The sequence below is a fragment of the Carassius auratus genome, unplaced genomic scaffold (genome assembly GCF_003368295.1).
Source record: "Carassius auratus strain Wakin unplaced genomic scaffold, ASM336829v1 scaf_tig00031195, whole genome shotgun sequence".
NCBI classification, from domain to species: domain Eukaryota; kingdom Metazoa; phylum Chordata; class Actinopteri; order Cypriniformes; family Cyprinidae; genus Carassius; species Carassius auratus.
In genome coordinates this window covers 26-12258 of record NW_020525904.1, presented here as the reverse complement: position 1 = coordinate 12258, position 12233 = coordinate 26, and the positions used below count along the sequence as shown (strand labels likewise).

General features: G+C 36.5%; 2 protein-coding genes across 5 annotated transcripts; one reads left to right on the top strand and one right to left on the bottom strand.

Moving 5' to 3' along the window:
• Positions 1-1208: 1208 nt before the first annotated feature.
• LOC113080403 (chemokine XC receptor 1-like) lies at positions 1209-3145 on the bottom strand. 2 transcript variants are annotated; one of them, XM_026252575.1, is made up of 2 exons: positions 3036-3145; positions 1209-2924 (listed from the first exon to the last, which is right to left on the bottom strand). In XM_026252575.1, exon 2 carries the CDS (start codon positions 2814-2816, stop codon positions 1833-1835), a length of 984 nt encoding a protein of 327 aa, XP_026108360.1. In that variant the 5' UTR covers positions 2817-2924; positions 3036-3145; the 3' UTR covers positions 1209-1832. The 2 variants fall into 2 exon arrangements, with proteins under 2 accessions (XP_026108360.1, XP_026108361.1); XM_026252576.1 differs by having other exon boundaries at positions 1209-2920.
• A 3336-nt stretch (positions 3146-6481) lies between these two features.
• Positions 6482-11897, top strand: LOC113080404 (FYVE and coiled-coil domain-containing protein 1). 3 transcript variants are annotated; one of them, XM_026252580.1, is made up of 5 exons: positions 6482-6594; positions 7828-7934; positions 8346-8452; positions 10700-10825; positions 11771-11897. In XM_026252580.1, the coding sequence occupies exons 2-5, from the start codon at positions 7874-7876 to the stop codon at positions 11879-11881; spliced, it is 405 nt and encodes a 134-aa protein (XP_026108365.1). In that variant the 5' UTR covers positions 6482-6594; positions 7828-7873; the 3' UTR covers positions 11882-11897. The 3 variants fall into 3 exon arrangements, with proteins under 3 accessions (XP_026108365.1, XP_026108364.1, XP_026108362.1); XM_026252579.1 differs by having other exon boundaries at positions 6494-6594; positions 7825-7934; XM_026252577.1 differs by lacking the exons at positions 6482-6594; positions 7828-7934 and adding an exon at positions 7951-8144.
• The last annotated feature ends 336 nt before the right edge of the window (positions 11898-12233 follow it).

Genomic DNA, 12233 nt, shown 5'->3' with positions numbered 1-12233 from the left:
AGTCTTTAGTATTTATGATGTTGTTTTTTGTGATGTAACAGTTAATACCCATTTTGATCAACATTTTCCACTTTTTATGTCACTTCTAGCGAGAAATTAATATTTCTACAATGATGTCCACTTAGTTATCACCAAAGCTCTCTATATTTTGCTGTAGATCATTAAACCATTACTCTGCCTCAGAAGCCTGTCCAAATGTCCTGTTCATGAGGTGCCTTCATGCAGAAACACTGCCTGCAAAGTAATTGCCTGATACCGCAGCGAGGCAGCAAGTCAGCTGCCTACGTCTTTGGATGCGGCCATTGTCTCTTTAAGACAAGTCATGTGACTTGGCGGCCATCTTTGAAACGCCTCTCAGGCATCCAAGTGCAGCTCCTATCTTTTTGAATGGGGGAATATAAAATTCTCCAAAACTGTTCACTAAGCTTATGATTAAATTTCAAATTCGAAATCAGCAATTAAACCTTACATCATAAATGTTGTTACTTTTGCTCAAATAGCATTATAAAAAGCTTATTTCTCAGGATAGATGAGCCAGTGTGCATGCGCACACTTTTATGTGATGAAAGTCAAGTTGAAGTCGACTAGTCGCTAATGTCATCATTAATGAACAAATAAGTCTGGAGCTGTGAAAAACACCCGATTGCGTGTGTGAATTATTTCTACATGGTAGTGTCTCTCTAAGTGACCCTGTGGGATTAAGTTATAAACAAACATATGCTTGAACTTTTTTAGTTTCTAAGCTATTTTATTGAGAAATCCCAGAACAGCGTTGACAGTGAATGATTCTGTGCGCAATCGATCTGCACATGACGTATGAGCTACTGTTACTCTTTGTGTGTGCGTTACCGTGCAGCAGCGCATTCGATTAGAACTGCATTTCACTTACCTCTACAATAAGCTGTTTAGAATGTGCATTCTCCCGTTCAGTTTCAAGCATCCAGTAATATAATCACACATGTCTTGTGGACCTTTCGGAGTATACATTTATTTGTCATTTTAACTGTTTGGAAACGGTGCGTAAATGTGGAAGTCCTTCAAACATGTATTATCCTTTTGCGCCCTCTATAAGATTTTGGAGCAAGAGCAAATGCCATTGAAGAGTGAACAAGAATTATTTCCAAGTTTGAAGAATATTTCAATAAACTTTTTTTCACTATAAAATACCTTTTATGCAATGGAAAGGTTCCATGGATGTTAAAGGTTCTTCATGGAACCATAGATGCCAAAAAGTACCTTTATTTTTAAGAGAGTGTAGCTGCATAAACTGGAGTCATATTTTATGCTCATGCAGTATTTTACTTTTACTCTGCATTATCCATTTAATAAATTGTACAAACAGTGACATAAACATAAAAAGTCATAATATACAGTAAAAGATAGAAGAATAGATATATTTTAAATTCATATTGGAAAATTTCCTGCATTACTAATGGCATATTTGTTGGTGGGGTTCTTTCATTACTTACTTTCAGTTATATTTGTATTTACAAAATATTGAGAACTTCAACCACAAAAAGTAAGAACACCGGTTATAATTTAGAACATAATTTTCTCACAACTGAATGTTTTTGCTGCTTGATAGAGAAAGGAATTATCCTGTAAAATGTTATACATTATTATACATTTTAATCACGCAGATCTAACAGTTGTATATATTGGCAGAAGCTTTGAAATGGCGCAAAAAATTTATATAACAAATAATCAGCTTCATCATATGAATAATAATAATGATAAAATAGCAGCAGCAGCATCTCTATATGATTCACACTGTATTTTAAAATTAGTTCATTGCAGTTCATTGCAATCAGTAAAAGTACTTGAGTTTTCTGTTAATACATTGAACCCTGTGACTGATTTTTTGCCAATCTGGTTTGACTGGAATTGAGGTTTTTTTTTTTAAAGATCTTCACCAGAATCATTTTTAGATGATTCCTGAACTTTACTCCAACAAAAACGTAAAACACAGGGTTCAAGCAACAGTGTGTAAAAGCTAACATTCGGCAAGCATAATATGCATAATCTAGACCAATGCTCACTTCACAGTCTGTGAATGGATGGACATTCAAAGATTTTAGGAACATGACAATGTTATATGGAGCCCAACCAATAAAAAACACCAGTGCAATGCAGAATATTAGTCTAACAGTCTTGTGTCTCTTATTAGTCCGTGATTTGGTGATTGTCTGAAGCATTCTGCCATAGCAATAACCCATGATTACAAATGCAAAGAGGAAAAAAGCATTTTGAAAATAAACAATGCCATATTTCCACTTATCACTGCCATATTCACAGTACAGATTGCCATATTCTGTCAAGACTTCGCTTTGAAGTGAACTAAGCAGTGCAATAATTCCACTCAGGATCCAAACGATAAAAGGAGAAACTGAAAGGCCTCTGCATCTCTCCCAGTCAGACAGAGGATGAACCACTGCCATGTAACGCTGAACAGTCATTAGAGTCAAGAACAACACGCTGCTGTAAAAGCCGAGGTAGAACAGAAACTTCACAGCTTTACAGCCAGCGTCTCCAAATGTCCAGCCCCAGATGTAGTACGAGGCCCAAAACGGTAGTCCAAAAGTGAACAGCAGATCTGACAGAGCTACATTAAGGATGAAGACGTTGGTCAGGCATCTGAGGCTCTCGTAGAGTGCAAGGATGACCAGAACGAGGATGTTACCGATGCAGCTCAACACAACCACTGCTGTGAAAAAGATCGGAATAACAAAGGATCCGACTTTCACCACCACCTCTTTGTGACACATCTCATCTTCATAGACTTGGCTATATTCATATGATGCAGTCTCATTAGTCATGTTGTTCAGAAACAGCAAACTATTTCAGTCAGAGCAGATCTGGTTTGTTTCTTTATAACCTATCGACGTTTGATGTGGAGAATCAACTCAAACGTCGATAAAATCTGCCTTTTCATTAAGACAAAACAAGAAAGAGAAAAAAAGTTAAATTAATCAATTTATCTACATTTATTTCAGTTTAAACATACCAAATTAGTTCATTAAACATTTAGTTCTTACCTGTTGCTTTCCTCTGTCAGTTTGCAAGACAATAAACTCTCTTCAGAATCAAACTAGTCTGAAATGAAATATATAAGGCTTTTTGAGCTGACCTTGTTGAACAGACTGACGATCAGATATGTGGTAGAGGTGTGTGTTTTCTGTTTTCACTATTTATATACTTGAAGAGGAGATTGTTCTTCCTCTTTTTTTTTTTCAACAAACCTACGTACATGTACGCATGATGAACATTGACACAAAAAACCTTTCGGTGGGGTTTGGGTGTTTTACCATGATATTACTGTGCTTGATTGGCCAGCAAACTCACCTGACCTGATCATCTATGGGGTATTGTGATGAGGTAGATAAGTAATATCTGACAAACAGAGGAGTTGAAGGCTGCTATTAAAGCAACCTGGACTTCAGTAACGCATCAGCTGTGCCAAAGGCTGATCGCCTCCATGCCACGCCACACTGAAGCAGTAATTCATGCAAAAGGAACCCCAACCAAGTATTGAGTTCAAACCTGCTTTGGAGGTCTTAAACATTTTTTGTAAATCATTTTTTGATTGATCTTTGAGAGAATATTCAACATTTTGAGATAATGTAAATTACAAAAAATAAAGAACTTTTCCATGATACTAATTTTTTTTTTAGATGCACTTGTAAAATTACAAATTTAATTTATGCATTTAGCAGACACTTTTATCCAAAGCGACTTAGAGTGCATTCAGGCTAACAATATTTACCTATCATGTGTTCCCGGGGAATCAAACCCCCAATCTTGCACTTGCTAATGAAATGCTCTACCTGTCATGACCTAGGTCTGAGTTGCTGTGTTTTTGTCTTGTTGTCTGTGTGCCCAGTCTCTGAACACATGGGTTTTGTTTTGACAGCTCATGTGTTTCTTCCCCCTCCCACTCGTTATCATTAATACTCTGTGTTCTGTCACACCTGTAGCCACTCTTTCCTCATTAGCTCTCCTCTATTTTAGTTCCTCTCGTGCTCTGTATTTTGTCAGACTGTCGTAAGTTGTTTTATGTTTGTCTGGAACCGTATCCTGTCAGACTTGACTGGTTCTGCTTCCAGCCCTGGCATCTCTTTTCTGTTGGGATCCCCAAGACCTGACTCCAGCCCATCTCTGAACTCTATAGTCTCATTTGGGGAGTTTGGTGGGCCTTCGACGCTGTGTTCCAAGGACGCTCAGATCGGTGTGACTTTGACGTTGTGTCACAGAAGACGCTAGGAACGATCCCCGCTGAGGTTTCTTTTTGGCCCTGTGCTCTTAGTGCTCACTCATTTGTTTCCCTGTATGCCCAGTGTGGGCGAAAAACTTTTTGTTACCTGCAATTGAATCCTGTGTATTCCTGACACTACCACTTGAGAACAACTGTGAGCGAAGAAAAGCTCTTAACTTTTATCTTTTTTTTTTTTTTTTTATGCTTTATTAATTCAATGTCATTGACTTATTTCCGTGAGGAAGCAGGGCTGACCCCGTTGCTAGCTATACAGTTTTTTTTTTTTTGAAGATTTTGATTGGTTGGCTGTCCAAGAAGTAAATAAAATGACCCTTTTAAAAGTAGGATCTATTATAAGCCTTCAATTTGAAAATACAGGTGTGATTTTTTTTTTTTTTTTTTTTTCCTGTTTTAGTTGCTGTCTGTTACGTTTTACCTTGTAATAGTCACAGCAGAACAGACGAGAGCCGGACACTAGCTTCACTTTCACTTTTATTCTTCTTTTTTGTTTGTACCAAACATTCATTCCCATGTCAGCTACATCGCCCTCCACAGGTTAAACCATAACTCAATACACAACACTGTCATACTTAACACATTTTATAGGAAATAAATGGTGACAATTTAATGTTTTGGTTACACAATGCAATATGTCACAGAAATCTGAAATGCTAAAAATGTCCCACATTAGGGCAATTCACCCTACCTACAGAAGAGTAAAGTTTAAAAAAAATATTGAAACCCTTCGATCATTTTTGAGCAAGATGCTAACGGACTAATCGGATTTGATGAACTATGTTAAGTGAGCATATTATCTAAAACAAATAAAAATGGAGTGTTCTTTACAAAGGCCAAAAAGCTGAATCAACAAATAAGTATTTTGCAATTAATTTCATAAGAAAATAGAAAAGGTCAATGATGGAGTCTCCAGAACGTGCACCGTTAAAGCCCTCGTGTGAGCGCAGCACTGCGCGGTTTAAAATAGGGTGACCATAGTTTAGTTTTCCAAAAAGAGGACAGAGGTGAGGAGCAGGGGTCGATTGGTTGATTGGTGTTTAAAGTAGTGCCCAAAGTAGCGCACTGGCCATATCCCACATTTTAAAACTCAAAATATGTAATTTCCATTGAAAGTGAAGTGACATTCAGCCAAGTATGGTGACCCATACTCAGTTTGTGCTCTGCATTTAACGCATCCGAAATGCACACGCACAGAGCAGTGAACACACACACACACACACACACACTGTGAGCACACACCCGGAGCAGTGGGCAGCCATTTATGCCCGGGGAGCAGTTGGGGGTTCGATGCCTTGCTCAAGGGCACCTAAGTCATGGTATTGAAGGTGGAGAGAGAGCTGTTCATGCACTACCCCCACCCACAATTCCATCCGGCCCGAGACTAGAACTCACAACCCTTCGATTGGAAGTCCAACCCTCTAACCATTAGGCCACGACTCCCCTTGTACTACCTAAGATAAATATTTTACAGTAACTGTTATGCATATTGATCATAAACACAGCTAAAAAGCTTCCTGCCAGTGGCCCTCGTTCACAAAACTTAACAGCACACTTTTATCATAGGTAATGCAAAATTAATTTATGCAACATTTCAAACTTTTAATCCACGGGGGAAAATCAACCAATGTCAACAGTTTAAGAGTCGGGTTTAATTAGATTTGATGTAGTCCTAAATTAAGCAAATTAATAAAAAAAAATTTTAAAATGTTTCTCATCCAGGTAACAGCTGCTGAACCGTCGTGAATGGGTGTTTCTTATTTTAGCTCACTGAAGGTGGCAACCCTATGCATTGCGCAACACATGTATTCTCCCTCTTCAAGTTTTGTCCATTTTCTCCACTGCTAAAGAGACTCATAAACGTCTTGAATGTCCTCGTCAGTACTCTTAACAATTCTGGACTTTAAAACCTCTTTTAAGGGTTAAGATGCTTTCTGAATTAGTTTTTTCTACACTAGGATATTTTTCTTTAATTTTAAGAGGAAACACCCACATGTCTCAGACTTTTCTTAGAATTTTTTTAATTGGAGCAACTCGTAGCACTAAGATTTTTCATGATTGAATACGGGCCTATAATGAGTTTCAAAGAACCAAATAATCCAAGATCATACAAAATCGTCATCAAATCCATCTCACTGAGAACGGGCTGTTTTGTTATCGTAACCAAACTAAGGCGGGGCTATTTTTCTCGGTCCAATAAAAAATGAGATTGGTTGTGAAGCCTGCCGTCTATGGAGGAAATTTCTGTCAATCAAAACGTAGCCTAGCAAGGTTGTTTCGCGATGTGAACTAAAAGTGGACCTTTTCGGATCCTTACAAAAGCCGAAGTACGTCAGTTTCTTTTTTCACTTTCAGTACATTTATAACACATTTAACAAACGTCCAGCTGTAATAGATGCATGCCAACTTCAGTCTAAAAACCGCGTTTATCCGGAATAAACATTCTGACATGTCATCCTGCGCGTGACTGGCTGTTTACCCTTATGACATAACTTTTATGTAGTTGAACGTCTGTTCGTTATTATTCTATATATATATTTTTTAAATCTGGTTTCTATGGCAACAAAAGAACTCATTCCAAAGAACTCGTTACAGTGAAAGACAAAGGAATGTGTGAAAGAACGCGGGACGCTGATGTTTGTTTACATTTCAAAACAGCTGTTTCTAGCGAACAGTACAGTACAGTAAAAATGCATGTTCTTTTTTCTCTTATAGATCTTATATCTGTTCCACTCTGAGGGTTCAGATGGCATGTGTGATCATTTTGTAATTTTATTTTTTTAAATTCTGGGTAGTCATAAAAAAAGTAGACGCAGTGAATGTCATTTGACTATTTAAGAAGAACCAGATAAGTTAAAATGCCTTAAATGGAAAATATGTCTATATTTTATTTATCTATACATTAAGGCCACGTATATATAAAAACAAAACTGTCAGCAAAATTTCTGTTATTAGTTCTTAGTATTTTTGTTTCACAGAATCTTCACCAAACCAGTTTAAACCAACTGTTAAAATAGATTAGAGAAGTAGGTTTTCTCACCTTGTTTTAAATTATCTTTAGCTTGCGACTGGTACAATTTTAGTAGTTCCTTTTATAGTGAAAAATATTTAGCTTTTACATTACCAGATTTTGTATTTCTGCTTAAAAGATGCCTAGTTTAGCAGAAACATTCAGGACAACTGGTTTGATGTATTTCAGCAATGATCCCGATTATAGCGATACCAAAATAATCAGAAATGTAATTGATCTCTACTACTTGGAAAATAAAGCATTCATACATAGAAAGGGGAAAAAAGTATAAGCACTAGTAGTGATGCTTTACTGCTTAATCCAAAATTTTCTCTGGTCATCCAAGATGTAGATGAGTTTGTTTCATTATAATACCAGATTTGAAGAAATTTGGAATTGCAGATATGTTGGTGGATTTTGATGGAGGACAACAAGGGATACCACTCAAAATCACTAATATTACTGATATATCATGCTTCTCTATGAATAAATATAATGTGCATATCAAATGTGAGTTATCTTTAGTTACTGTGATTCTTTCACTCAGCAGACTACGGATGACCTCTTGACCTTGTTGGCAGGAAACTAGTCAGACCATGGCCGCTGGTGCTGCAGTCGGGGAGGGTCAGATCCAACGGATTATCAGAGATCTGCGTGGTACGGATGTGCGTTGGCTTTCATGAGAGAGGCAGAGCTATTGTTTAGAGAGTGAAAAGAGACATGTGGTCCATGGTGGAGCACGTGCAGTTACAGTCCTCAGGGTGCTGGCTTTCAACATGGGGGAAAGAGAAATGCAAAACCAGAGAGACCTGCTTGTCAGAGTTCATCCCTTATGTGTGCCGTATCAGTTCCTGAGGAGGATGAAAGGCGCGTGGAAGACATACAACTAAAAATGGGCTAAAGAAGACACTTTTTAAACCCTTGAAAAAATGACTATAAAATTGGGTTTTGGTTGTCTGTGATCATTATTAATAGCAGTGTGTTCCTCTGTTTTAAAATGTGCCTTTACATATCTTGATGTCATCTTGATTGTCATACTTGCTTTATTCTGATGGTCTTTTCTAACAGATGCTGTTTCAGAACTGACAAAAGAGTATAAGGAGAACGGCGAGCCCATTACAGATGACAGCACCAACCTGCACAAATTCTCCTACAAACTGGAGTACCTGCTTCAGGTCAGAGACATGGACACGGAAAAAAAGATGTAAACGGGCTCCAAAAAATTCTTATTTGATAGATCAAAGTTGTTAAAAAATGCGTATGATTTCATTGTATTTGTTGTGTAAATTCTCATGCAGCCTGACCAACAAAACAGTATCACATTCTCACCTGCCAATCAAGCATTGTGCTAAAACAAGGATTTTTAACTTTACTGTTATTTAAAGCTGCAGTAGGGAACTTTTGACGCTCTAGCGGTTAATAAACAGAACTGCTTGCGTCTTGTAGAAGAACATCGTAGCCGGAACTACTTCTCTCTGTTTATGTCTATGAAGAATCACAAAGGTACTGGGTTACTCTGCCGCGGTAACCCCGAAGCAATCTAAAATAGTCTGAATATAAACACTTATTATAGGTGCACCCTAGAGATTCAGGACAAGCTAAAAACACGGTTTGGAAAATGGATTCATCGTGTACTCGCTTATTATATAAATTTTTCTACATTTTAAACACAAACAAAGTTACGGACCGTAGCTCTGGTTGTTTTTTTACCGGGAGCGGATGACTTTCTGCAAATGGCAATAGGACCACTGGGAGGAGCCAGAGGAGCTTGATTTTTTCACAGATTATCTGTCTCATATTCTACTGTCAGGACATAATGACAGGTTTAAGAAATATGTAAAAAATATATTTTTACAAAAGTACCTACTGCAGCTTTAATCAAAGGTACACCTGGGAATGCAAATGTAAGATGATGTCTTAGAAAAATTAACAAAGCAATAAAAATAATTGGCTAATGGGCTATTAAATATGTTTTCCCTTTAAATGAATTTGTTATGTACAGTGGCCGAGAGAGCTCAACACACTGCGACTTAAGAAAGCACATGCTAATAGACGTTTTCAACGGCAACGACATAAACATACGATACTGTGCATGCTCGCTTTTGTGGCCCTAACTTAACTCCGGTAGACTTCCAAATAGAATCAATAACAACAGCTAAGTAGTCCATCTAGAGTAGATTATTTTTGATAACATCCAAAATATGTTTGAATCTTGAAAAATATGTAAATCAGACTTACTGAAAATGCTAATTCATTCTCCACCTGCCAGGAGGTGCTTTAAAGCGGGAGAAACAGGTTTCCCGGGTAACTGTTGTACACAAAGCAGCGCTGAGCTCACAAACGCTGTTTTATCAGACATATAACATGTGAGATGAAATGAAAATTACATCGAAAATTTTGTAGACTAATTAAAAATAGTCTTCCTTCAGAAATACAGTGATATAAAAACACCCGCGCCTCGTTTTGATTTTAAACGTGCAGTACGTGCTCATGTTTATTCAATGAAGCCTTTTGGAAAATCTGTCAGTTTTGATATTGTGAGCACCACAAATAAATACACATATGGTAAACACATCCCACAGCACAAGAGTCTTGAGCCCAACTTCAGTCTACTACTCATCATCTTAACTTTTAACTGTGTTTGTAGACAGCACCATGGCCAGATTGATAAACAAAAACAGACCAGAAGTTAACTTAGGGTCAGACGCATGCGCCCCGATGAAACCGTCTAAAGCACCAGCAAATTAAGAAAACATCTTCATCATTTTGACAACACATGTGCTACAAATTCTCACAACACGACCAAATACAAAAACGCACTGCAAATACACACAAAACGACCAAATACAGAATCACACAGCATGTAGTGTGTGTGATTCTTAACCATAATTATATTATAGAAAAGGTGTATTAATTATGTTTTTGGTCTTTGCTATTTTTTACAAGTACCATTTTTGGGGGGTTGATTTCCATTTGTGTACTTACTACACAAATACAACAGTTAAACTATGGTTAGTGTCATTTGTGATTACTAGGGTTTAACTATAATAACCATGTCTTCTTATTTGCTTGGTGTTTTTTCTGTTTGCATGTGTTTTTTTTTTTTCATTTTGCAGTGCATTGAGCTCTATGGGCCACTGTAGTTTTGAGCTCGTTGGCAGATGTTTTAATCATGAACCCACTTCAAATTGAAAGTATTATTTTATGTAATTGCATCTCAAGTAAATATAACTTGATATAATCTTAAAACATTAATTTATTTTCATAATCTAGTGGTTGGTAGAAGAGCTTTTCATACCTTAAGGTTTTTTTTTCTGTTCTTTTTTTTTTTTTTACTTTTTCATTTAAACTTCTTTGAGCCTGCTTTTAAGATGTTTCTCAGTCATCTATCTGAAGTGTTATGTTATTGTTGTGTTGCTCAGTTCGACCAGAAGGAGAAAACAACTTTTCTGGGATACAGAAAAGACTACTGGGATTATTTCAGCGACTGCCTGGCCAAAATCAGAGGAGCAAACGATGGAATCCGCTTTGTTAAATCAATTCCAGAGGTTAATATCAATCTCACTCTCATTTTTTTTACAATGTTAGCAATAAAAACAAACTAATGCAAATGCATAAACATGTAATACAGGAAATAAAAATTCATAAACCTGTATCATTCACATTCACTTATTAATAACTAACTAACAATACTAGTTATGTGACTAATATTTTATTATTAATTTATAATAGTAATAATTTATTGTTAAATGTATTATTCTCTTGCTTGTGTATGCATGAAAAAGCGGAAAAGGTCAATTTTAACCACCCTTTCTTTTATTATGATGTGCTGTATTACTGGACATCTCTTGTCTGTAAAAACAGACCTATTGTTTAAACAAACCTTCCTGTCAGATTTGTCCAGTTCTCTTGTGATACTATTGTTTAGGTTGTTCCTTGTCTGCCCGCATTATACGCTGATCTAAAGGCCATGTTTTTTTTTAAAGAGCCACTTCCACTTGAAAGCTGTTTGATATTGTTCACGGTCAGATTTTTTGTACTGTCTTGACACTGAGCTCTTCTACAGTGGTGACCAACTTCCATGTTTCGTGGTGTGGTCAGTTTCGGTCTCATAGATGCTGAATTTTGGGAATTAAATTTGATTAACAATAGGTAAATTATTCAGCTTTGACTGGTTACAGGTTGTAGTCTGTATGCATGTATAAACAAAGGTATTTAATTATGCCACACAGAAAAAGTCAAACATCCACCAGTTTAAAAGGAAAAAAATTCTGTCAATTAAAAAGTTTTAACATTTTAAAATGTCATTCACCTCAAATAGTAAGTAACCACCCAAAAAATCCTAGCAATAACTTGCAACTACCTTGAAAAATGTCCAAAAAAACAACAATTATTTGATCCGTTGCCATTCAAATTTGAATAATGTCCGATATGTTTTGGAACAGTGCAGATACTTGAGTGGCAGTAAAAGCTTTGATCTTTTTCTCTCTTAGCTGAAGACGTCTCTGGGTAAAGGCAGAGCATTTATCCGTTACTCACTTGTGCATCAACGGCTGGCTGACACACTCCAGCAGTGCCTCATGAACCACAGGGTCACCAGGTAACACTTCACTGTCACCTCACCTGTCATGCTACACATCTTTCTTAATAAACATAGAATTTAATATTCAGACACGTAGCCAAGGCTTTGTTTGAATTCCAAATATTGCACTGAAATGTTCCTGACATTATTATTTTTTATTATTTTATATATTTTTAATGAATACAAAGAAAAGTGTGTCAGTGCAATGTTTCTACATGTATGTGTATGACTTTTTTTTTTTTACATTAATGCAGTACTTTGTTAAATGTTTGGAAAATTACCATTTTAACGTTTTTGATAAAGTCTCTGTTTAAAAAAAACAGTAAAAACAGTAATATTGTGAAATATTATTACAATTTAAAGTTAATGGTTTT

Bases quoted from the DNA above. Each gene is read 5' to 3' on its own strand.
- LOC113080403 (XM_026252575.1), bottom strand. From the start codon at position 2,816: ATGACTAATGAGACTGCATCATATGAATATAGCCAAGTCTATGAAGAT.
- LOC113080404 (XM_026252577.1), top strand. From the start codon at position 8,054: ATGGGGGAAAGAGAAATGCAAAACCAGAGAGACCTGCTTGTCAGAGTT. The intron at 8,453-10,699 runs GTCAGAGACATG...TGTGTTGCTCAG, and splicing joins AACTGGAGTACCTGCTTCAG to TTCGACCAGAAGGAGAAAAC. The intron at 10,826-11,770 runs GTTAATATCAAT...TTTCTCTCTTAG, and splicing joins TTGTTAAATCAATTCCAGAG to CTGAAGACGTCTCTGGGTAA.